Source organism: Eschscholzia californica, unplaced genomic scaffold (genome assembly GCF_041429995.1).
Source record: "Eschscholzia californica isolate CP2 unplaced genomic scaffold, dmEscCali1.0.p SCAF_2, whole genome shotgun sequence".
Classification (NCBI taxonomy): Eukaryota; Viridiplantae; Streptophyta; class Magnoliopsida; order Ranunculales; family Papaveraceae; genus Eschscholzia; species Eschscholzia californica.
The window spans coordinates 379,440-402,481 of NW_028238309.1; the positions used below are offsets into that span (position 1 = coordinate 379,440).

At 36.4% G+C, this 23,042-nt stretch overlaps 3 protein-coding genes and 1 long non-coding RNA gene across 4 annotated transcripts; 1 reads left to right on the forward strand and 3 right to left on the reverse strand.

Moving 5' to 3' along the window:
* Nucleotides 1–214: 214 nt before the first annotated feature.
* On the reverse strand, nt 215–3,884 carry LOC147554896 (phospholipase A1 PLIP2, chloroplastic-like). The gene is made up of 5 exons (XM_086659921.1): nt 3,067–3,884; nt 1,935–2,435; nt 1,748–1,807; nt 1,234–1,650; nt 215–1,144 (listed from the first exon to the last, which is right to left on the reverse strand). Exons 1-5 carry the CDS (start codon nt 3,721–3,723, stop codon nt 569–571), a joined length of 2,211 nt encoding a protein of 736 aa, XP_086516047.1. The 5' UTR covers nt 3,724–3,884; the 3' UTR covers nt 215–568.
* A 4,859-nt stretch (nt 3,885–8,743) lies between these two features.
* Nucleotides 8,744–11,390, forward strand: LOC147554897 (uncharacterized). Its single transcript, XM_086659923.1, has 3 exons — nt 8,744–9,045; nt 9,332–9,461; nt 10,428–11,390. Exons 1-3 carry the CDS (start codon nt 8,913–8,915, stop codon nt 11,275–11,277), a joined length of 1,113 nt encoding a protein of 370 aa, XP_086516049.1. The 5' UTR covers nt 8,744–8,912; the 3' UTR covers nt 11,278–11,390.
* Nucleotides 11,391–12,174: 784 nt separating this feature from the next.
* LOC147554898 (uncharacterized) lies at nt 12,175–15,605 on the reverse strand. The gene is made up of 3 exons (XM_086659924.1): nt 15,068–15,605; nt 14,769–14,866; nt 12,175–13,191 (listed from the first exon to the last, which is right to left on the reverse strand). The coding sequence occupies exons 1-3, from the start codon at nt 15,179–15,181 to the stop codon at nt 12,474–12,476; spliced, it is 930 nt and encodes a 309-aa protein (XP_086516050.1). The 5' UTR covers nt 15,182–15,605; the 3' UTR covers nt 12,175–12,473.
* Nucleotides 15,606–17,911: 2,306 nt separating this feature from the next.
* Nucleotides 17,912–20,704, reverse strand: LOC147554899 (uncharacterized). Its single transcript, XR_015234843.1, has 2 exons — nt 19,476–20,704; nt 17,912–19,322 (listed from the first exon to the last, which is right to left on the reverse strand). It is a non-coding gene; the product is annotated as an uncharacterized LOC147554899 (long non-coding RNA).
* Nucleotides 20,705–23,042: the final 2,338 nt, after the last annotated feature.

Below are 23,042 nucleotides of genomic sequence, written 5' to 3' on the forward strand. Positions count from 1 at the left end.
AACACTTCACTCCATTCCCCGGAAGTCCCAAATTCGATTCTCATTGGAAGTGAAATCCACAGGTTATAGATCATGGATAAATTTAATAAGGTCTGGGCCCTCTAATAATGTTCGGTTCGGATGAAAAAAAGAAAGATTGTTATATTTCTTCTAAACAAAGAGTGATTAGAATACAGATTATTAATCTCACATATTTAGATATATACACAATAAATGAAAAAAAATATCAGGTTGCTCTTTATATATCACTAAAGTCTAATCTATGAACATTATCTATAAATATAGGCTATATCAGAACTATCATCCATTTTACAAACTTAACCATTAAGTACTATAGACTAGACAAGCATTTCCAAAAGTAAGAGTTCCTTAAGTTGTCCACTCTCTTAAACTTACAAGCGAAATGGACAAGTATTTTCAATTACACATACTAGACCTATTATACGTACTACATCGACATTTTCTAACCTTGAAACTTCGTAAAACAAACGAATAAAAGAATAGCTTCGCTATAGTTTCACAATGGGTTGTGGAGACCCTAAAACGGCTACCATAACCCGACCCTTTCTCAACGGAATATGACAGTGTAAGTTCCCAAGAGTAACATCCTGGCTGGGAACAATAGCACAACAAACAAATGTGTATGCTGAGAAGCAACAAATCTGCTAAACCTCTTCAATGACTCGCTTCCAGTGCGGAAAATGACAGAAAATCCTATGTTCTGCTCACTTGAACTGCTTGGTTTTGACTCCCTAACCTCAATGACCCCGACGTGGTTGTCTTGTGGTGTGACAAAAGGCCACCACAATAAGCGGCGTTGCTTCCTTGTGGCTCTTCTCATCTGAATTAGCTCCTGACGGACAACACTTCGAACTGATTTCAGATAGGAATTCATATCATGGTCCCTGCAAATGGAACCATTAGAACCATAAGAAGACCGATCACTAAGAATCTCAAGTGGGTGAGGCGAGTTCATAAACAAGTTTTCTGCAGCTCGGAGTTGTTTCTCTGGATCATCTGAATCCGATAAAGAACAACTTAATAGGTATAACCCACTGCCGGGTGGGAGTAGATTGTGATTTGGAGAGTGTTTCTCGTCTGGTTGTAAGATCAGAATCTCCCCCATTGGAGCATATAGCAACTTCTGCTAAATCGAAAGTTTTTGTTAGTAGATGATCATACTTCATCCCATACCGCTATAAGAAAACACAATCATAAGTCACAAGGTTATACCTGGTTTGTGAGGCACGGATGATGTCTGAAGTTCCTATTGACAGCCTTAAGAAGTTCGACCACATGGTCCGGGTAATTGCAAGAGAAAGCCCGTGGGACAATGTCTCGATGTAATGTAATGGCTTGGAGATGACTTCGAGGAAGCCCCAACCTTCGAAGAAGCTGATCACCTCCACACATAATTGATGGTGCACCAAAGGTTATAACAGGAAGTAAGGATGATAATGGTACTTCGCCTCTTAGAAGCAACATGAGATTTATAAGAAGCGACAAGCTTCCACCTAGAGAATGACCAGTGAAACGAAAGGTTGCAGAGTCACCGAGAGAATTCAAATGGGCTCGGACTTCAGGAAGCATGTGCTCGTAGATCCCTTTCGCTGCCTCGTAGATACCTCTGTGCACAAGCACATCTAGTCCCTGCAAGGAAAACACAGGTATGCATTTTAGACGAATCACCTACAAAAATGGTATCCGAAAGCACACAAAAAAGTTTGGCGAGGCCACTCAAATTTACCTCGAACTGAATAGGTTCGAAGAGTAGATTAGCTTGCCAAGAAGCCAATGAATCAGACCCCTGCATATTTCAGATATTCACATTCACGTTTAAGATTATCGCATATGCATAAAGAGTACCCCTGACGATCTAGGAAAAGCCGCTAAGAAATCAAATAATTCGCATTTGTTACTGAACTTCTCGATACCTGAATAACGAAGAATCTAGTCCCTCTCTGATCATCATCACATATAAACCATTCACACGGGGAGGAATTCACCGAGTTCAGGTCCTTTGCTACAGCTTGCTTCATTTCCTCTTTTGCAGCAACTACTGCTGTTAGAGAATTAGTAGTGGCCACAAAAGAAGCAACTTCCGAGTTCGTTATTTCACCATTGTTTCCTTCAGTCGATTCGTCCCTTTTCTCAGTGATTGAAGACTTGAACGGAAGGATCCTCCTTGTGCGAGATTTCAGATATGAAGCAGCAGATGCAGCGATATGATAAGCAGTAGATGGACTCATTCGGTATCCATTATTCTTCTTCTTCCCCTCCATTTGCTCACCCATCTCTTTCTTCTCTTCTTCAGGTATCTCTCCTGTTTCTTGAACATCACGCGAATTCGTCTTCTCTTTATTCATGTTCTGTTCTTCCTTCTCGACTGACGAAGTAACTAATCGCAGTCCCTGATGTTTTAAAAGATTTCCTGACTGCAAAAACAAAAAAAGTAACCATGAAACTGAAAACCTAACATTTCTCTCAACCCCATGAAACCATGAAGTTTTCCACAAACCCTAATGTTTCTTCAACACCATGAAAACCCATAATGGGTAGATAAAAATTGGGTTCAAATTTCACTTCCCCATGACCTAAATTTTTTGTAGTAAGGCATCAAAGATCCAACACTTAAACCAATTAGACCGAAAACACAAAACACTCAATAATCCACAAAGGTTCCTCTAGTTATAAGATGTGATCTAATTAGCATATAACAAGATCAGTTAGTAGTGCATGTACTACATAACCATGGAGGTCCCAGGTCCGATGCTCAGCCGAGGTGGAATCCATGGTTATTGAACTTGGGTTATTAAGGGTATAAAATAAAGTCGTTTCGTTGAGCTTTCACCCAGTAGTTTCTGTAAGGTTTAGATTCGGCAGTTATCGTGCTTATCACATCTATATTGATGCCTTTGTAATGACTATAGTAGTCAAAAACTAAAAAAAAGGTCAGATTTTTCAAAATAAACACCAAATCAACAGAGATACATCCCGAATTACAATGTATTATGAATTTAACAAGTATTAGGGCTAAAGATCAAAACATTTGAGTAAAAGAGGTACCTTGATTTTGGGTACAGAATAAGCTAACTTCCCCAAATATGACATTTGGGCATAAACCTTAGCTTCTTCCAATGTTACTCGTCGAAGTAATTTCGAAAACGAAGCCCTATCAAGTTTCATTTCCGATTCTTCTTCTTCAGAACAAGAACAATTACTGGTTGAATCATTAGAACCAGAATCACCATTATCGTCATCATCTTTTTCTACAACATCCCCCCTTTTCCCTCTCCAGAGAGTTCCAATTTGCAAAATCCTCATAACCCAATTCCCTCTTTGTTCTTCCGATCCAACCGGATCGTTTTCCCCTTCATCAAACCCATTTTCTTCAACTCCTTTTTCATCTTCTCTGATCACAACAAGGCCACCATTATCGACGAAGGACCCGCCACCATGATCAGTTTCCTTTTCTTTTCCTCCTCCAGGTAAAAGAGATTTCAGAGGGTAAGAAATTGAAAACATTGATGATGGTGTTGATAAATCCCCATTACTCTCTGTTGTTTCAATTGAAATGCTCCCAGTTGTGTTTGATGAATCTCCATTGATTGAACGACCCAAAGCACTAACTTGAGATGTATGGGTACGGGTATCGGTAGATACACCAAATGAGATCGATGGGGAGAAGCCATGAATCCCTGGTTTAAGGTACAAACCTTGCATTCTTCTCTCTCTCTCTCTCTCTGTCTCTCTTTGATTTGTGTTTTATTTTGTGAGGAAGAGAGAGAATCGAAGTTACAGGAAACGTGACGAAGAGGAAGAGAAAGAGCTAGAGAGCGTTGGAGGAAATAAAAACTTGATATATTTATACTTGAAGTCCATGTAAGTTATACAATTATTTAGTAAGTACTTATTTGTTCACCTACTAGAATTAAGACTTCAAACCGTGCCCAATAAACGTATCGATGTCATGTAATGATGTACGAGTCATATGAGATATTCTTTGACATATGACTCGAATAGGTATTACATTCATTACGTGGTATGAATGTAATATAAAGATATATTGTGAATTAAATAAATCTTATATTATCGTCATCAAAGATGTTTCCAAGTTCTGAAGATCATTTACAAACTATTAAGGACAATTTATGAGACGTAAATGCGATAGTCTCACATCGCTTACGAGAGAAATCAAATCATGAGATATAAGTGTACGCATAAACTTAGTATGTGTCAATGTCTTTTTAGTACGGCCAACACATGTGATTTTGAGTATGACCCGGGCTTGGGGTATGACACTAACATCTATTTATCTAAGCTACTTATTAACACGAGTCAATAAACGATGAAATATAAAGTATAAAACAACACCTCAGGTACACTATTCATTTGTATGTGTTATTTGAGTTTGACGTTTATGTTTAAATCATGTCCAACAATGAGCGCCAATTTTAATTCTTTTTTCTAATTGTTAGTAATGTTGTTTAGATTATATGCATGTGCATTTAGAAAAACGTTATAAAAATTTGTATCTCGCTCGAAACAATAACTCCCCTATTCTTATAACAAAAGGTCATCGCTTTTACAAATTGTAATATTTTTGTATACAAAAAAACACAAATGAGATGCACCTCTTTCTTCTAAACAGTTAAATCTAAAAGTTGTCATATCATCCTATCATCTTATAACTTTTACAACCATTTGTTTTAGATGGTAATACTCCAACTAATATTTGTTACCTTCAGCAAAAAAAAAAAAAAAAAAACTAATATTTGTTAGCGTCCAAGAAATAGAAAAATGGACCTTATAATAATAAAACATAAAAACGGGGAGTTTAAACTAATAATTGAAAAAATAGAGAAACATGACACGTGGCACATGTGCAGGAAGTGTTGAAGTGGGGCCTTAACATTTACCAAGTTCCTGGAAACATCAACATTGGTCCACGTCACGTATAAAGACAAATAGTTTGCGTGCGTAAAAAGCGCTTGACGTGGACATGGAGGTAAGCTAATTCAATTCCCACTGACCCCACCAATTTCACCATTTCTATAAATCTGACCGTCTATTTCCCATAACTTCTTAAAGATCTGTGTGAAAATGTATCTAAGCAAAAACGCGAGTGATGTCGTATGGAATTGGTACAGCATTATTAAATCGGAAGTATTTTGGTTTGTATTGTTTCTTGTACGTTTGTTATTTGATCTTGGCCTCCTAAAATTGTCACACAAGGCTTTCTACATCACCAATTCATTTTTTTTGTGCTGCAATCGTGGACAATTCGCTTGTTCGAGCCTTTCAGACTCTTATTTATCAGGTCAAGTAACATATGTCTAGAATCAAGCCAATGTCTGAATATCAGGTGGTAAATCGTTGAAATAACTCACGTCGTACTTTCAGGAAAAACTCAAAGTTCTCTTCAACAAAAAGGCAGTACATGAAATCCACACAGGTAGGTAGTTAGAGAGTACCAAGGAGACGAGACGAGACATCTCTCTCTAAGGAGCTTGACAAAATAGACACGTGATTTTTGTAGAAGGAGTGCCTCACAAAGGGGGGTCGGAGTGACCAGGCATGTGCAAGTGTGCAACTGCCTCACCAATCAGCTAATCAGATGTGAGCTCCTCTTAAGGCGGGTTCCTCTTTTTGCTCCTCAGCCAACAGGGTATTAGCAGCTGTTGTTTCCCTCCCAAAGCCAAGTTCTTACGCGTTAATCGTATGTGGGAAATTAATTGAGTATTACCTTTCTTTATCAATATTGGCAAATCGGTCAATTATTAAACCATGAAGAAATAATGTGTTTGAGACATTTGACTAGTCACTTAGTATGTGAGAGGTATGGGGATCGATATATCCGGCGTCTTCCACAACTTCTGCATTTATGAAAGAAAAATAGTCCATTTTCCGATTTATACATTAGAAGACTAGAATTCTTCTTTTAATAATTTGTATCTAGTGGGTCATTGGTGGGAGTTGGAACAAAGGTCCACTTTTTTATGGGTCATCTGTATATATTTATTTCTTTTTAGCAAAATGTGGTTGAGTTCTTCCTATCTACTACCTATAATCTCATCTCCATTAATCATATTGTGAGGTATATTGTCATATTGATTAGGAATATCTTTCCCTTTCATCCTTCATTCTCCAAACTAAGAAGTCATTGACAAACAATTGTGTTTGTTAACCTCCCCAAGAAAATTTTATGTAAAAATAGACGTAAAAGCGTTACATAATAATCTTATTCTTTTTCCCATTTGTTTTCTTGTTTTGCATTATATAAGTCTTGACTAGTCTCTTATGATTTATGGTTGGATAGGTCATAGGTGTAGGATAAAATTTGCCCCGGTGGCGCCTATATAGATTTTAGGACGCCTGTAAATTTTTTATTTATTTACGAGCTACTTATGTGTATCTGTTTGGGCCTATAGTGGTCAACCTTTCTTAGCACACTAGTTTGGACCCAACTCAAGTTATCTCCCAATGCCATGACTTTGGGGCATAGAAGCCTTAGTCTGAACTTCTACAAGTGCTCCATTTTTACTAGAGGCGCTTACCTTCCCTCTTACACCCATAAGATATGTTTGATGATTTTCTTCCAGCGTAAGTCTTAGCAGTTATTGATACTGGCTCCGTCGTTGATACTCATGCGTAAGTCCAAGAAGCGTAGAATTTTATTCTTGCAAGCTCCACAAACACACCTAAAATGCTTAACACTCACTAAACTGGGACATATACATATATCCCAAAATGGACTATCACAATGCTCCATCTTTGTACACAAGTCATTTTTAGTTCTAATACAATCACAATTATCAATACTCACTCCCATTTTGACATCTAGACCTGAGTCCAGCATATAGGATAGTTTGATCCCCACGAAAGCTCCATAGGCTACTTAAAAAGATTTCGACAACTACTAAGCTTAAACATACCTATAGCCCAAACTTTAGATGTCTTTCAAACGATGTGGAACTATCACCACCCTTATAAATTTTCGCCACTCATATGATGTGTATCCACATTAGGATAGGCCTGTAATTCTCTAAACAAAGGCAAATTTTCAGAGTAGGTAAATGATGTGCCTAGCTAAATAGTAAGTGATAATAAATAATTGGAGATAACCTTATGAATTCTGTCCCAACATGTCATGTGAAATGTGAGACTTCTCTCCTTGAGCAAAAAATGGTACTTTGATCTACTATATTTAGTAGAAGACTAAATCACATGATATTTAACTAAATCAACCCATAACACAAGTTTATAAGTTACATCTATTTATAGTCGATTGAATAGCATCTATTAATTAGTGAAATACGACATTAACTTTGTACATAGATAATTACGTATGAAATTGTTATAACAACATTAGTCGTCTTAATTGTTTCAACACTTAAAGCTAACGAAATACGTACAACATCTGTTCGTACCGTGTCTACCAACTATGATAGACACATGGGGAGATACATAGTATCTTATCCTTGATAAAAAGAAATTACGGATCTTAATAATATGTAATCTAAAATGTCACATCATCCGAATATAATTTTTCTGGATTTTAGCAAATTGTAATTTCATATGTATTTGTTTTGTGGATTCAATACTATCTTTAGCTGAAATTATACGCAAATCCTTGCAACAAAATAAGAAATGGAATTATAATGTAATTCTTAAATATATATATTTTAAAATTTTAACTTTTTAGTGTTCGTGATGAGAAATATGTTATTAATATGATTCAAATGCTGAAATTTGGTCACTATATGTATATATTTCCAATCCCAAGTTGATATTTATGTCGACCAATCAATAACAGAAAGAAAGAAATTTGACGTAAACATATTAGAGTCAAAGTAGACTGGATTAAAACAAGAAAGGCTGAACATCAAAAACACATATACTTGTTACCTTTAGAAGCAAAGAATCGATTCACTAAGAAAAACTAAGTAATTTTGAAATTATTTTGTTATTTATGTTCTATTAACAATAACAAAACCATTTCTACTTGCATAATAGAGACAAAGGAAATCACAAGTAATTTCTCACTCTGCCTAGAGCTTAATATCATAATAGCTAACAACTGGTAACCCAGTTAATAATGCATCTTCTCGGTCACACGAATGTCTTCTGTTCAACCCTATAAAAATGTAAATTCATGATTTATTAAATTTCGGTATAACTAAAATAGTTAATAGGAATTTAGGTCAGTAGTTTAGTTTGACTTTAGAGTTTTTCTTTAAGACTTTAAAATCGACAGTTTTCGCAGGTATTAATTCTTATTGATATATCAGCTCATAATATCATGACAGTAGGATCTTCTGAATCCGGGTATTTAAAATACCCAAACTAAACCCGACCCACTAAGAACATACGATGAATGACCTTCCACGACACTCATTCCTTGTGAATGTTCACGTGTGGTGTCATACCACCATAAACCACACAAATTCGGGTCCCGCCCGTTTTCATTTGACCCAATTTGTTCGTACCCTCAAATCGTGATTGCGTGGTGTCGACAGTAGAATAATAAGGAACGCCAGATATCAGAAAAGGTTTAACCTATTGGCGAAAAGTCAACATTTTAAGACGAAGACTAACTTCCGTGGCTTTGTGTTTGTACGATCAATCCCGTAACCTCTGCATGATGGACGCGTGTTTTAATCTTATTGGTTAGATGTCAACACTTTGAGGATATTTTGTCCTACCTCCAACTATTTATTTCCATACTTCACCATTTTATTTTGAGATTTCAAATTGACACAGACCCATCACAATGGAGAGAAAATACATATCTTCTCTAACTAGCTAGAGCTTTTTTTGTTGTTGTTGAAAGAACTAGCTAGAGCTTAGTTTCTCTTACTAAAAGAACTCTCTCTCTCTCTTTCTCTCTCTTTCTCTCTAGAATCAACAAGATGGGTAGAGCACCATGTTGTGAGAAAGTGGGATTGAAGAGAGGAAGATGGACAGTCGAAGAAGATGAGATTTTAATGAAGTACATTCAAGATAATGGAGAAGGATCGTGGAGGTCATTACCAAAGAATGCAGGTATGCTAAATGATATACGTACTTTTCGCAAACACCTAGGTTAGCAGAATTCCAACCAGCTTAGGTGAATGGACATAATTTCAAGAGAAAATTGAATCTCTCTTATCTCTCTAAATCATATATGGTGGTCAATTTAAGTCGGTCGGGATTCTGTTTGCCAAAGTGTCACACAAAGTATAAGTGTTGATTATTTTATTTTTATTTTGTTTAGAGTTGGAATGGGATTTTCATTTTGGGTTTTATCTTTCAAGTTAATATATAGTAATGATTTAATTATGGGTTTTAGGGTTGTTAAGATGTGGGAAGAGTTGCAGATTAAGATGGCTAAATTACTTAAGAAATGACTTGAAAAGAGGGAACATCTCACCTGAGGAAGAAAAATTGATCATCAAGTTGCATTCCTCTTTGGGTAATAGGTAATTTGTTATATCACTACCTCTCTCCTTGTTCACAACCACAAACAAAATTTACTCATTTTTCTTAATTCTTTTTAATCCATGCCCAAAGAGCTAGGTATTTTGAGATATCTGACGTCACAACAAGCCAGTTATCACGTATTCTTAAACCGGTAGATGAAAATTGCCATTGAAAAAGTGTCATTACTTGAAACACAATGATTTCTTGAGAAACGGATATTACTTTCCTCTAATTTTTCTAGACATTTTAAACGGCATCTGTCATGAAATATTTTTGTTTCAATGTCCAAAATATATTTCCAGCATTTTCGTTTTTTGAGAGACTTACTCTCTGTCAACAATGAAAGAAAATAGTGAAATTTTTCTTCTATAGTCAAATGTGTTTCATTTATCTGATATCAATTGAACCACTGTGTCCCAATTATAATTTTATATTTTTTTGTCGATTATGTCATTTGATATTTCCCATTTTTATTCTTGTCATCTTGTCGTATTTGTAACAAACTTCTTATCTATTTATATTTTCTATTTTCAGCTTCGATCTGTAACTTACTTGAAAGGTAGATTATGAATCTTACTTTTCGATAACTATTAAAAAAAAAAATTGTCCTCTCTAAGGGCAATAGAGCATTCACAAGAGTCGTGATAATGGGACCACCAATAGGCGGCACCTTCCTTACATTGAACGTCATAAATTCGAGAGTTTAATTTAGTGCATTTCTCTTTTAACCCAAAGCAAAAGGAATGTGACCAACCAACCCAATGATAACTTCGAAACGGAAATATTCCTACAAACAAATTGTCGCAAATCATTTGGTTTCTTATTTCGGGTTTAATGGTATGGGATATGACAATTTTTAGCATGGGTTATGCTTAATTTTTATAGAAGTTTGTTAGTTTGAGGAAAATCAATTAGTTATTGAACAAACAAATATCAAATAACAAATATCAAATCGAATTTTGTAGGTGGTCATTGATAGCTGGGCACCTACCAGGGAGAACTGACAACGAAATAAAAAACTACTGGAATTCTCATTTAAGCAGGAGAATCGATACTTTCAGAAGGCCTAGTGAGGAACCCTTACCAATCATAATGAACTTGGCCAAATTGAATGGTGGGGGTAAGAAGAAAGGTGGAAGAACAAGTAGATCAACCATGAAAAAGAAAATTCCTTATAACAAGTACACTCACCATTCAAATTTAGTAAAAATGACCAATATTGGTGAGACACTTGAAAAAGTTGATTGTCTAGATGGACCCATTCTCACCAATGCTAGTGCCAACCAAGAGAAGCTAATGGATTTAACTTATCAAGTAGAACTAAATGAAGAAATGGGTAACATGACCAATGACCCATTTCTAGAGAGAGAAAATAGTGTAGTTTTGTGTACAAATGAGGAGAGAGAAAGTGAGATGTTGGGACCAATTCAAGGGCTAGAGACAGAGTTGATGTGCCCTGGTAACACTGTAGCCAGTGAGGTGGTCGATCCTAGTGGGCTTTTAACGTTTACTAACAATGCAGAAAGTGGGTTCATGGGCTTTAATGAAGAGAGAGAAAGTGGGTTCATGGGCTTTAATGAGGAGAGAGAAAGTGGGGTATCAAACATGAAGGCAATAAATGAGGGAGGGGATTTGATGAATACTACTAGTCTAGTAGATGAGATTAGTGAGTGGTACTCTTTAGATTCCAACTCAATCAATTCTTCTTTTGACGATCATGAGTGGTTTGATTGGGATTTGATTGGTATTTTGGATAATCATCATCATAATCCATGGGAGAGTGGTGAACAAATTTTATCTTGGTTGGAAGACTAAATTGTTCTTTATCAATGTAGTTAGATTTTTATAGCATAGAATGGGATTTGGTTTGTTTGATAAGTTATTGTAAAATGTTAAGAATGTCGAAATAAAGATTGTGATTGCTTGCCTAGGTGTTTTAAATCTTAAATTGTTTGACAAGATTATGTCCAGGGGAGAATTGTCTACATATTCCAAGGGTAATTTCTTGCCCCGAATTTATCCGATATAAGTATCCCAAGGCCTAAAGCGTACGTTGTTTGTTTTCTTATAGTGTTAGTCTGACTCGCCTAAGTCCAATTTCTCAGAAGTTGAGTCGCCATAGTCTAACTAGTTTCCGCCAGAAACTTCACACAATGTCTTCTTACGCCAAGGGTAATCAAATCTGACACGAGCCAATTCAAATCTCGAGTCAAATTTCTTATCTGAAATTAGAAAGACGAATTTCATACCCAAAGGAACCTTGTATATTCGAACAAGTCCAACTCATTGTACAACTTGCTCAATAGTCACAAAGAATGTACTATACTAACCTAGTGTTTTGGTCCTACCCTTTGGAATGGAATGAAATGAAATGGGAGGGAGTAATGGTCAGAGAATTAAATTTTATTAAAGACATCATGTGAAGAAAAGCAACTGGTTGGGACATACCCGGATTTATAGCCGGTCACAATACATATTGCATGTTATCTATATTCCATCTAGTACAAATAATAACTCCCTCTTCTTCATTCATAGAAAAGTACAAACTAGATAGACATAAGTATGGAGTCATGAGGTTTTCGGTATAGGCATTGAGTTATCTTGATCAGTTTATCATGAACGTTCGACCTATGTTGAAAAAATGTGGAATAACTTGTTGAATGACCCGATTGAGATGAATGAATCTACGAGAAAAGATAGAAAAGAGCAATATAACTGCAATTTAAACAAGATATATTGATTACGTACCGAAATGGCACGACAAAGAACCCTAAACTCCATTAGACAAACTATATTTACAATAAATTACCTACTAACCATGTCAGATAATTCAGGTGGGCAAGTACATAATGTCATACTAGATTTTAAGGGGGTGCACAACCATTGAGCAACGAGACTCGTCGTTTGCAGGAACCCCGGCTTTACACTTGAAATCGGACTGTTTAATATATATGCACATTAATGACAGACTCGATAAAATAGAAAAGCATCTTACCAGAGGAAGAGAGTAATCAGTTACTTGACCTGAAATCAACTTGCGCTTTATTCGGTTTTCCACTTAGCATGGATCTTCTTTCTGGAACTGATCCGGCTCTTCCCGGCCCATTCTCTCTCATTGTTTCGGCGCCACCAGAGAAGGGTTCCTCTTTCACATTCATATCTAATACCCTACAAGATTTCTCTCTGGCTAAACCAAGCACTGGCGTTCTGATGGAAGAGCACTCTTCAACAAACAGAGGTAAATTCGAGATGTGCTCTTGATTCTGACAGTCACCTTCACCAACAAGAGATTTCATACACGAACAGCTCCCTCGCTCCGTTTCAATTTTCTGTATCGGTTCTTCTTGCCCATGGTTGAAGGACAAACCATAGGTTGGTTGCGTTAATGGTTGTGATCTCAAATGCACAGATCGTAAGAGAGCAGCTCTTCTCAAATCTGTTGAGTGACAGTTATCACTCGGTGATGATGGGAACCGGCCCTCAGAGTCAGAACCCCGTTGGCGAGGTTGGGAGCATGACACCGCGCCGAGGTTGCAACCATGTATAGGATATGAAGTATTGGGGTTGTTTGGAGAGAAACAGGAAAATGCTTTGTGATGCCTATGAGGAGATACTGGACTGCTCGGAACACTGTCAGATTGGAGCATCGAAGTGTTAGGAAGCGTCTCAGTGCAGCGGGCATCATCCGAGTCTTCTGACATCGGTGAATACTGCAAGGAGATCTCATCCCTGCAGAAGAAAAGAACAGGAGACAGCATAATAGTAGAATTAGGAAAGTCACAGTTTCATAGAGCAAGCACGGCAGAATTGTCGAATATGAAAGTGTTAATGTGCAGTGCGCGCAGGTTACTCCTAACCACGTACTCTTAGTGTTATCTAAGGAAAATTATTTAATTAAACGCTCGTAAACGTTCAGCTTATGTTGTTTTATCCAATTCGGGAAAGCTATAATCGGATGATATTTATATAAAGGGTCTATATCCAAGGACACCTACGGAATTTTCCAAGCGTCGTAATTGCAAGTATCACATTAGCTCGAATCCCATTTTAGAGAAAGTAATCATTCAGAAGATAATACCCCTATGAGCAGGACATTCCCGTTTACGTATATTCTTGAATGAGTCGACAGAGGTTACATACTTACATTAGAAGTGGACTTCTTTTCTAAGTTTTATTAAACCCATAAACATCGTAAAGTAAAGTACCACTTTCTGCAGGTCGCCCACACCTGCTTGAATTAGTTAGGGTTTTACTTGAGTTCTCTCAACTTTAACATGCAGGACGAGCAAATATCTTTTGCACTCTAGGCTAGATCCTCCTAGTCTTACATAAAGTATTTTACTTATGGACAATGAAGTGATGTAATTACGCTTATCTAGGCAAGCACATTTCAGTTTATCAATCCTTTTGTGGGATGAGGACAAGACTTATTAACCCGGATATCTGGATAGCTCTGCCGGCTTCCCTTGGACCTTGCGTATTTTGCCACGAAGAATTGAAAACAGGAAAAACATCATTTTCGCATTTTGTAGTTGAACTCCTATCAACTAAGAGAAAGTACATGAAATCTTATCTATTATATATTCTGCATTACTATGTACGCCTAATGCACGTTTCACCAATTATATATTCTTCATTAAGTTTCAACCAAATTATTATTGATCATCATATGTCAAACCCTAATCATTTGCAAACACAAGACGAACCAGGAAGTTTTGCAATCTTAAAGTACTACCTATCGGAGCTTAAACGAAAAATCATTACTCATAAATTCCAATAACCTATATCGTCCAAATTGATGATATAACCTAATGTACACCTAGTTCCCTTATAACAAGCCTCATAAGATCTCAAATCAACAAGGATATAAAACATAATTGCTTTCATCATAATCAGTATCCCAATATGAAACTGTTAAGTTTATGGTCATCTAACTCAAAACCAATTGACAATGAGTGGAGATGACCTAAAAATTATATTCTTGGTTGCTATATCGCCCTTCCCCCATGTGGGACTATTCTCACACGCCCCCTCACGTACGGCGTTCTTTGAGCCTAAAACGTTTTTTTTTTTCTTTCCGGGTGATGTGGAGCATGTGTGGCTTTAAGCCTATCACGTGTGGGCCTATCTGTGATATCATGTTAAGTTTGTGATCATCCAACTCAAATCTAATTAGCAATGAGTCGAGACTCGAGAAGACCTAGACATTATACTCTTGGTTACTAGATAGCCCTTCCCCCGTGTGAGACTATCCTCACATAAACAAAATAACCTAATTTTCAGTTCGTGAGAAATGAAAAAGGTACCTCTGATAAGACATAGTTTCAAACCTAGCTGGAGATACCATGACATTTTCAGATAAGGACTTCCCAACTGATAACCCATTTAAACTAGATGCCATTATCTGCAAAATGGGTAAAACCCCCATAACAGATTATCAATTTGAAATACAAATCAAGATCAAAACTTTTCATCACAAATCATTCAAATTATTAATATTAAACAAAACCCATGTCATCAAAATCAAAGAAATCGATTTCAAATAGTTCAATCGACACAAAAAGAAAAGTTGAAATTAGTGGTAAAAGAGAAGAAGATGAGTAACCTGGCTGAGATAGCGTTTGTGGGAATGAAAATTGTCGAGATAAACTTCGTCTTCTGGATCTCTGCATCGTTTGGAAGTCGGTGATGAACTCGAATCAGTACCAATTTCTTTCATGAAATTCTTTTAGGGGATTTTAGTTTTGAAGAAACTCTTTTTATCTTCTTTGGGATTTTTTCTCTCACAAAAGAAATTTGTGGGTTACGGGTTACCCTCCGCCTGCATATGTGGGGCCAAACCTAGGAAACAAGAAAAACTATGCAAACTCTGGTGTGAAATCTTATTTAACTTCTGTTCATTCGTAGTTGAGTTGATTGGAAATGTCGAAAGTACGAATCACGTCAAGTCACATAAGATTTATGTCGAGAGTTTGCATAGTTTGTCTTCTTCCCTATCATTTTTCGGCCAACATTGTCTATCTGTTTCTCTTTCTTGGAGGGGGATAAAGAAACTTTTGATTTACGAATCTGGTAGATGTAAACCTTTACCGGAAGTGTCAAACCGATTTATATTAGTTTGTGCTGGAAGCTTTGCGTTAGACATGACCCACAATAGGAAGCTACCAGGTACATAAGAAGTAGCTTCTTGGAGATGAGATAATACACCTACTGAATTGGTAAGCTCTACATGTGTAAAAACCTAGGTCCATAGTGTTGGCGCTCGTCCTTTGTTGGTCGACATCTTTTTCTATCTAACTCGCCTTTCTTTCTAACTCAACCTTGATGCGAACAATCACTTGAAACCAAACACCCTGCTTCGACGTCCAAGTAAAAGAGGGATGATGCGTGCCCATGGTAAAACTTATTGTGGTCCTAACACTTCCTATGCCGATAGCAGGAATGGTGGGGCTTATAGAACTTCGCAAGTTCCTAAACTCTATAGGAAATTTAGTACAGAAATTCCAGAGCCCAGTTTAGTCAAATTGCAACATTAAAGGCGCTCACATTTTTGACTAACCTAGCTAAAAATAATTAAATGTGGCTGCTGGGATTCGAGCCCAGGTCTCCACGGCCACAACGGGGAATTCTCACCACTAAACTACAGCCACTTTTGGTGATAGGCTCCTGATCGAATTACATTTATAAGATACATTATTACATTGTGGAGCCGTAGTCATTGTTGACATTGTTCACGTTTTAACCGGCTCATACAGGACACAAATACTGGATTTTGTTTATGCGAAGGCTCCACGAGTCCCCGAAAGACGTCGACACTTATGAAGATTGAGTGTACACTTATAACCCAAACTCCGGACACCTGTGCGAGTGCTCTTGGTTCTGTACCAATTGTGAGGTCCCAAGCCTTAGCACTTATCGATATTGTCTCATCTTTTACTACTTCACACAAGTACAAGATTTTGTTCTTTGCTAAGGCTCCACGAGTCCATTCCAAAGATTTTGGTACTTACTAAGCTTAAGCGTACGCCTATGACCCAAACTCCAAACACTATCTCGAGCAATGTAGGACTATCACAATTTTAAGACAACAACATTTGAAGACAACTCTCTATGATAAAGAGATAAATCCAAAAGAAAAGAGGTACATGTTACCACCGAACCAAAAAATTTAACAAAAAATATCGGTAGCCACTTCATATATGTTCGTGTAACCGCTTGTGTTTTTTTTTGTTTAAGTAAAACTCTATCTCAAGAGAATAGTTTTATGTGATTTTCATAAAATATAATCTCAAAAGAATTGCTTGGATTAGTACATAGCTCTTTATGGCAAATACCCACATGGATCCCCACCATTCTCATAAAATATAATCACACCACAGTTATAGAAGAAGACTTCACAAACAGTTCCGACAAGAAAGACTTCATAAGTGTAGTCAAGAAAAAGCTTCAGCAACTCAGCCAAAACCAGCCTCGGGACACAGAGCTCAAGAAATTCAAAAGAACGACTGAGCTTCACGAAACAACTCTTGTCCAGGTATACCCTTTGTTTTCAGGGTCATTTAAGATATTTAATGTCTGAAACACGGGAGTCACTTCTACTCCTCAATCTTTTTTTACTTTCGACTAAGGAGTGGCAGGACTCACGATGATGCATAAATTGTCAAAGAGTCAAGAACGAACCTGAAGCCTAACGGGTCAACCGGCTTAAGGTAAACAGAACAGCTCAACCCTCAACACTCCGCCACCTACACCCCTAACTGGGAGGTCGGCTAGAGGTATCAGCCATGTTTCGCCTCCGACACAAGAATTATTCTTCCGATGAAGTGTATCAGCCTTGGTTACTCCTCGCAAGAGAAGGTTTACACGGATAGCCAGACCAAACGTGTCTTACTATTGTGCTCTGTTGGGTGTGTCATCTCCAGCCCAATGTGTAGGACGATTTAAGGATCAGTCCAGCCTTAACACTGAGAGAAGTGTTTGTAGTAATCCTAATTTCATTTTATTTTCTTCTACTTTGTATGGTTCATGTTCGAAATCCATAAAAGTGGAATCCAAAAACTTGAAAACATCAAGTTGAGCTGGAATTTGTTGTCGAAATGGTAGTTATGCGAAGTTTGAGTCAGATAAGAAACTGAATCAGAATTCATGTTGAGATATGAGTTTTGGAGGTGGCTACGGACAAATCTGAAATTCTTTATCATCAAGTTCATGATTTTTTTTACTTGCAGCAAATGAACTTTGTTGCTTTTGTGGTGGGACATTAGATTGGAGATTTCTGCTTGAAACCGAATGGTTTGAGTCTATTTTGGCCGAGGTACAATAATGCCACCATGAGTAACCTACTCAGAAGTATAACTGATTCAATAAAACATCCTAAAAAAATTCATCAACATTGACATTAACATAACACAGAACCTTCAAGAGAATGAAATGGATAATATAAAACACATTTTTAACTGATAAATATAACTATTATTCAGAGATTTGGTACTAACTTTTTGTTCTTATTGTATACAAAAAAATCTTTCAGAACACTAATATAACCAATAAATAAATAACTTTTTACCTTCTTTAACGGTAGAATCGACTTTATAATGAAAGCTTATGAAAGTAGAGCTACACATGAAACCAGTCAAGTTTTTTACTGTTGTGGTGCAATTAGGATCGATCCAGCTACAAGTTAGCGGCTCTGTCGTGTCGTAAAAACCGTTGATGGAGCTCTGATTCCCAATGGAGTAACACCTATCCGTCTCAAGAGAATAATATATGATGCTATAACCATGTAATCTAGGTAAGTAGATTTTGTTTTTCATGTTACTATTGGGAGCAATTGCCAGTATACAGTAGGTATTGCTGATAAACATCATATGGTTTCCTAAACTTTCAACTCTAACCCACTCTATCCTAGAGAAATCCAATCTAAATATCCGAATCGACAGCCCGAGATGTCCCAAATCTACTAAAAAATAACGTCTTTTTGTACTCAACCAAGAACTTCGGGTAAGCAGAATCAAAGAGCCATTTGGGACCAGCTAGAATTTCCTCGAACGAGCAAGTACTAACCTTAAAAACACCTAAACTTACATTATAATCTAGGGAATAAAAAGCTTCATTGTAGAAAACTGGTTGTTTAAGCACGACCAAAACATATTCGACTTTGGGTAACAGCCTGACCACCACCAATCATGTCCCTTGGTAATGAAGGCGATGGAAATTTTTTCTTTCCCATCTTCAACCAGAATTTCATCTATAACTTCGGTGATGGAAAAAACTCTACAATCTGAAGAAGTAGATGAGGATGAGAATGAGATGCCATAGGAGTTGTTGTTGCCGTGCTGTTCTGGTAAGTCTGGAAGTTGGATTGTCTCTCTTGTAAACAAATTATAAAAGAGAATGTTCCTCCTGTCTTTCGTCATTAGTAACCACCTGTCCTTTGAGAAACGAATAGTTGCGCCTAATAAAATTTCGTGATTAATCGTGAGGCACTTCTCATTATTATGCATGGGTCGACGAAATTGTATTTGGATCCATTACCTTCAGAGAGAATTAGTAACAGAGATAAAAATGTCATTGATGGATCTATCTTTGCATAAGAAGTTCTCCAGTTTAGTGCAGGTAATACTGACTGATTCAATCTACTTCCAGCTCGAAGATGTGTGTAATGTACTGGAAGGAGATAACTTGCTATCAATTTGAGGATGTCTTTGTCAAGAATACAACATGAGTTTACGTCTTCAAGTTCTACTCCATCGTTCCCCTCAACCTCGTTCTCTTTATTAGTTATGTTGATTTTCTTTTGATGTGCATCAATAGTGTTAACTTCCTCCTCATTGTTGTCTATTCTGGTTCATTCACAAACCCTAAAATTTAGAGCACAATATTAGCACCTTATTATGTATATTAAAAAAACATGTTTATATTTGTTATATAAGAGAAAACAAAAATAACCTAACAAATAAGTAAGATCTCTACGTATATGCTATGGGAGTATGTGTTGTTCTTTCCCAAGTTACCTGACAGTTGGACACATCATCACCCATTCACTCCATAAACATGGCATTGCGATCTTTAGAAACGACCAAGAATTTGAAACACTTTCCCCTTCTAGGTCATATTTGTACAAGTTCTGATCTCCAGACAATATATAAAACACACAATCTCTTGTAAGACCTAATTGGTACGCCGAGCAACAAGTTGTAGTGTTTCCCCCAAGAAAGATCAAATGATCACCTAAACTTGTTAACTCCTCCCGTACAATTGAAGAGAAATCAAGTTTACATATTTGTATTGCAGTAACTAACATCCTCAAGCATCTGGCCCCTCTAGAATTGTAATATATATGAACCATTAAGAGTTCATCAGAAGATACCACATATCTACGATGGCTATGCGCATGTGTTCCAGGACTTGAAAAAGGGGAGTAATGACTAACGGAATAATAAGTTGTCATAGGAGTATCAACCTCAACTTTTTTTTCTATCTCAATCTCAAAATGGCAATCGTCAAAGAAGAAATATATAATTTATCTCTGAAAGAAATTAAGGATCCACAATATAATTCATTGCCATTAATATCTATAGGCGAAAACTTCTCCGATCTCCATTGGTGGTCTCCTCGGCGGCAATAGAGGAGTACTAGGTCATGTTCACTCCATTCAAATAAAAAGAAGGCCATGTTGGTTTTGTTATTATTATTAGAGGTAGGGGACGTCAAAACATAGTCAGAGATATCATACTCATCATCAGATTGAAACCAATTGACTTGATTAGGTAACTTGATATTCTCTAGGGAGCAGGAATTTCAAATAAAGCAATCCCCATATTCCCAAATTGAATTGGTGGTGTTCTTATCATACGACAACTAACCAACCTTCATGAGAGGGGGATTGTCAATACGATTTTCTTCTCATCTCGGGTATTCGTTTAATGCAATTTCTCTAATTAGGTTCAAGAAGATTGTACAATGCTTTATTTTTCCCATCCTTTTTATGAGGTAGAACAAGCAATAGAGTTGCTGACGGAAGTAGTGGACGAGTATGCAGACTTCTCTTCTATGTGGTTGAAGGTGTTGTAAGCTTTTTCTTCTCCATGGATGAGAAAGAGACAGAAAGATTGAATTCTGAAATTTTGTAAAAAAGAAATCGATTAGAAACTGCGCAGTAGATAGATATATAGAGAGAGTTGTAGTTGCTATAATTTGAAGTTCCTAAAACTCAATCTTAGTCCTAATTTGATCAGTTCTTGCCAAGGATGACGTCATAGAAGACGTATTATTTAGAGTGTGTTTCTTTAGATCACCGGTAAAGGGAAGTTCCATAAGTTCATATTATTCGTTAAGACTTTTTTACTAGATTTTTTTTTGTTCCAGACCTCTAAAGATCTCAGATTTTATAAGCGTTCTGACACAAAAATGTTTAAAACTTTAAAGGTTCAGAAATTTTTAAGTTTTGAAGCTATTAAATGTCCGGGACATTAAAAATCTCAGATAATTAAGTTTTGAAACCTTTTTAGTTAAAATTTTAAAGATCCGGAACTTTTTGTTAGAACTTTAAAGGGATGTTTTAAATCTAAATCGTCCAAACTTATAGTTGAGATTAAAATGAAATTTATATTATTTTAAGAATCAAACTTTAAATATTAATTATTTACTTCTCTTCTTTATCTTCCCAAACACCACCATTATTTTAAGATTAAAAATTTAAATAATAAAAACGAAATTTACATTTACTTAAAACTTTAAATATTAAAACGAAAGTTATATTATTTTAAGATTAAACTTTAAATATTAAAACTTTAAATATTAAAAATTTGAAGATTAAAACTTTAAATATTAAAACTTTAACAAATTTCCTTCATGTTCTTTCGTAGCCTCATCTCCTTCCTTTGCACTTGTTTTCATGGCATTCTCTCCTTCATTTGCACCTCCACCTGCTTGTTTGATATTATTCATAGCCTCGTTGTGTTTTGCAGTGAGTTTGACGCGTTACATTTGTCCGAGTAAATAGTAGGCTTTCTTCTCATTTCTGGAAATTCAAACTATTATTATTAGTAGTTATTTTTTTTTTACGGATATAATTAAAGTTCATCAAGTGAAACTTTAAGATTAAACTAATAAATATTAAAACGAAAATTATATAATTTTAAGATTAAACTTTAAATATTAAAACTTTAAATATTAAAAAATTTAAAATTAAAATTTAAAATTTAAAATATTGAAACTTTAAATATTAAAACTTTAAATATTGAAACTTTTAAGATTAAAACTATAAATATTAAAACTTTTAAGATTATAATTTTAAATATTAAAACCTTTAAGATTAAAACTTTAAATGATTAAAACTTTAGGTGGATGAACAATGAAAAGTAAAGTAAGAATATTTGCAAGAAAAATTCTCTCTCAGTATGCTAGGGTTATTTGTGTGTTCATCAACCTGTTAGAAATCATCTAAATGTTGGATCTTTCTCTCTAATTCAACCTTAGATGAACTAGAAAACACTCGGCTTCGGCCCCCAAATCATTGACAACAATTTTGCGTAGTAAAAAAACAAATGTGACAAGAAAAAGAAGTGTGTTACTATCCAACCGAAACTTCGTATTTTGATATTTTGGCAAAGCTTAAGAGGGCTATTATTGGTAGCCTTGCGTATATGTCAGTGTAATCTTTTTCGTTTTTTGTTTAAGTATACTCCATCTCAAAAGAATAGTTTTATCTGATTTTCATAAAAATATGAGTTAATTCCTATATGGCCCCCTACTTTGTGACCAACTTCCTTTATGGTTCCCTTTTTTTCGTAAATTCAAATATGACCCCCTTTTTTGAGGTAAATGTCCTGATTACCCTTCTTATTAATATTTTTTCAACATAAAAAAAATAAAGAAAACTGAATTCCATCTCACTTCCTAGTCCCCCACACATATCTCTCCACATCATCTCTCTCTCTCCAACTCACCTCTCTCTCTCTCTAACTCATCTCTCTCTCTAACTCACCTCTCTCTCTCTCTCTAACTCACCTCTCTCTCTCTCTTTCTCTCCAAGTCACTCCTTCTTCTCCGACCAAGGTCGCCGGCCAGAAAATTTCCGGCCGGCGACCTTAAAAAAAAAAAAATTACCTCTTTTCTCTCTCTCCCTCTCTAGAAACTCCGGCGAAGGGGAAACCCCTTCACCGGAGAAGGTCTGTTCAAGAACAGACCAGGTCTGTTCGTGAACAGATCTTCAAGGTCTGTTCACGAACAGATCTGGTCTGTTCGTGAACAGATCTTCAAGGTCTGTTCACGAACAGATCTGGTCTGTTCTTGAACAGACCTTGAAGCAGACCTTGAAGCAGACCTTGAAGCAGACCTTCGTGGTCTGTTCTCCGGCGAAGGGGAAACCCCTTCGCCGGAGTTTCTAGAGAGAGAGAGATGAGGGTAATTTTTTTTTTTTTTTTTTTAAGGTCGCCGGCCGGAACTTCGTCGGAGAAGGAGTGACTTGGAGAGAGAGAGGTGAGTTAGAGAGAGAGATGAGTTGGAGAGAGAGAGGTGAGTTGGAGAGAGAGAGAGGTGAGTTGGAGAGAGAGAGAGAGAGAGAGAGAGAGAGAGAG

Excerpts from the sequence above, each read along its gene's own strand:
- LOC147554896 (XM_086659921.1), bottom strand. The coding sequence starts at position 3,723 with ATGCAAGGTTTGTACCTTAAACCAGGGATTCATGGCTTCTCCCCATCG. Across the intron at positions 1,808-1,934 it reads CTAGATTCTTCGTTATTCAG|GGGTCTGATTCATTGGCTTC; the intron begins GTATCGAGAAGT and ends TGAAATATGCAG. Across the intron at positions 1,651-1,747 it reads TCGAACCTATTCAGTTCGAG|GGACTAGATGTGCTTGTGCA; the intron begins GTAAATTTGAGT and ends TTTTCCTTGCAG.
- LOC147554897 (XM_086659923.1), top strand. The coding sequence starts at position 8,913 with ATGGGTAGAGCACCATGTTGTGAGAAAGTGGGATTGAAGAGAGGAAGA. Across the intron at positions 9,046-9,331 it reads GTCATTACCAAAGAATGCAG|GGTTGTTAAGATGTGGGAAG; the intron begins GTATGCTAAATG and ends TATGGGTTTTAG. Across the intron at positions 9,462-10,427 it reads CATTCCTCTTTGGGTAATAG|GTGGTCATTGATAGCTGGGC; the intron begins GTAATTTGTTAT and ends CGAATTTTGTAG.
- LOC147554898 (XM_086659924.1), bottom strand. The coding sequence starts at position 15,181 with ATGAAAGAAATTGGTACTGATTCGAGTTCATCACCGACTTCCAAACGA. Across the intron at positions 14,867-15,067 it reads ACAAACGCTATCTCAGCCAG|ATAATGGCATCTAGTTTAAA; the intron begins GTTACTCATCTT and ends CCCATTTTGCAG. Across the intron at positions 13,192-14,768 it reads GAAACTATGTCTTATCAGAG|GGATGAGATCTCCTTGCAGT; the intron begins GTACCTTTTTCA and ends TTTCTTCTGCAG.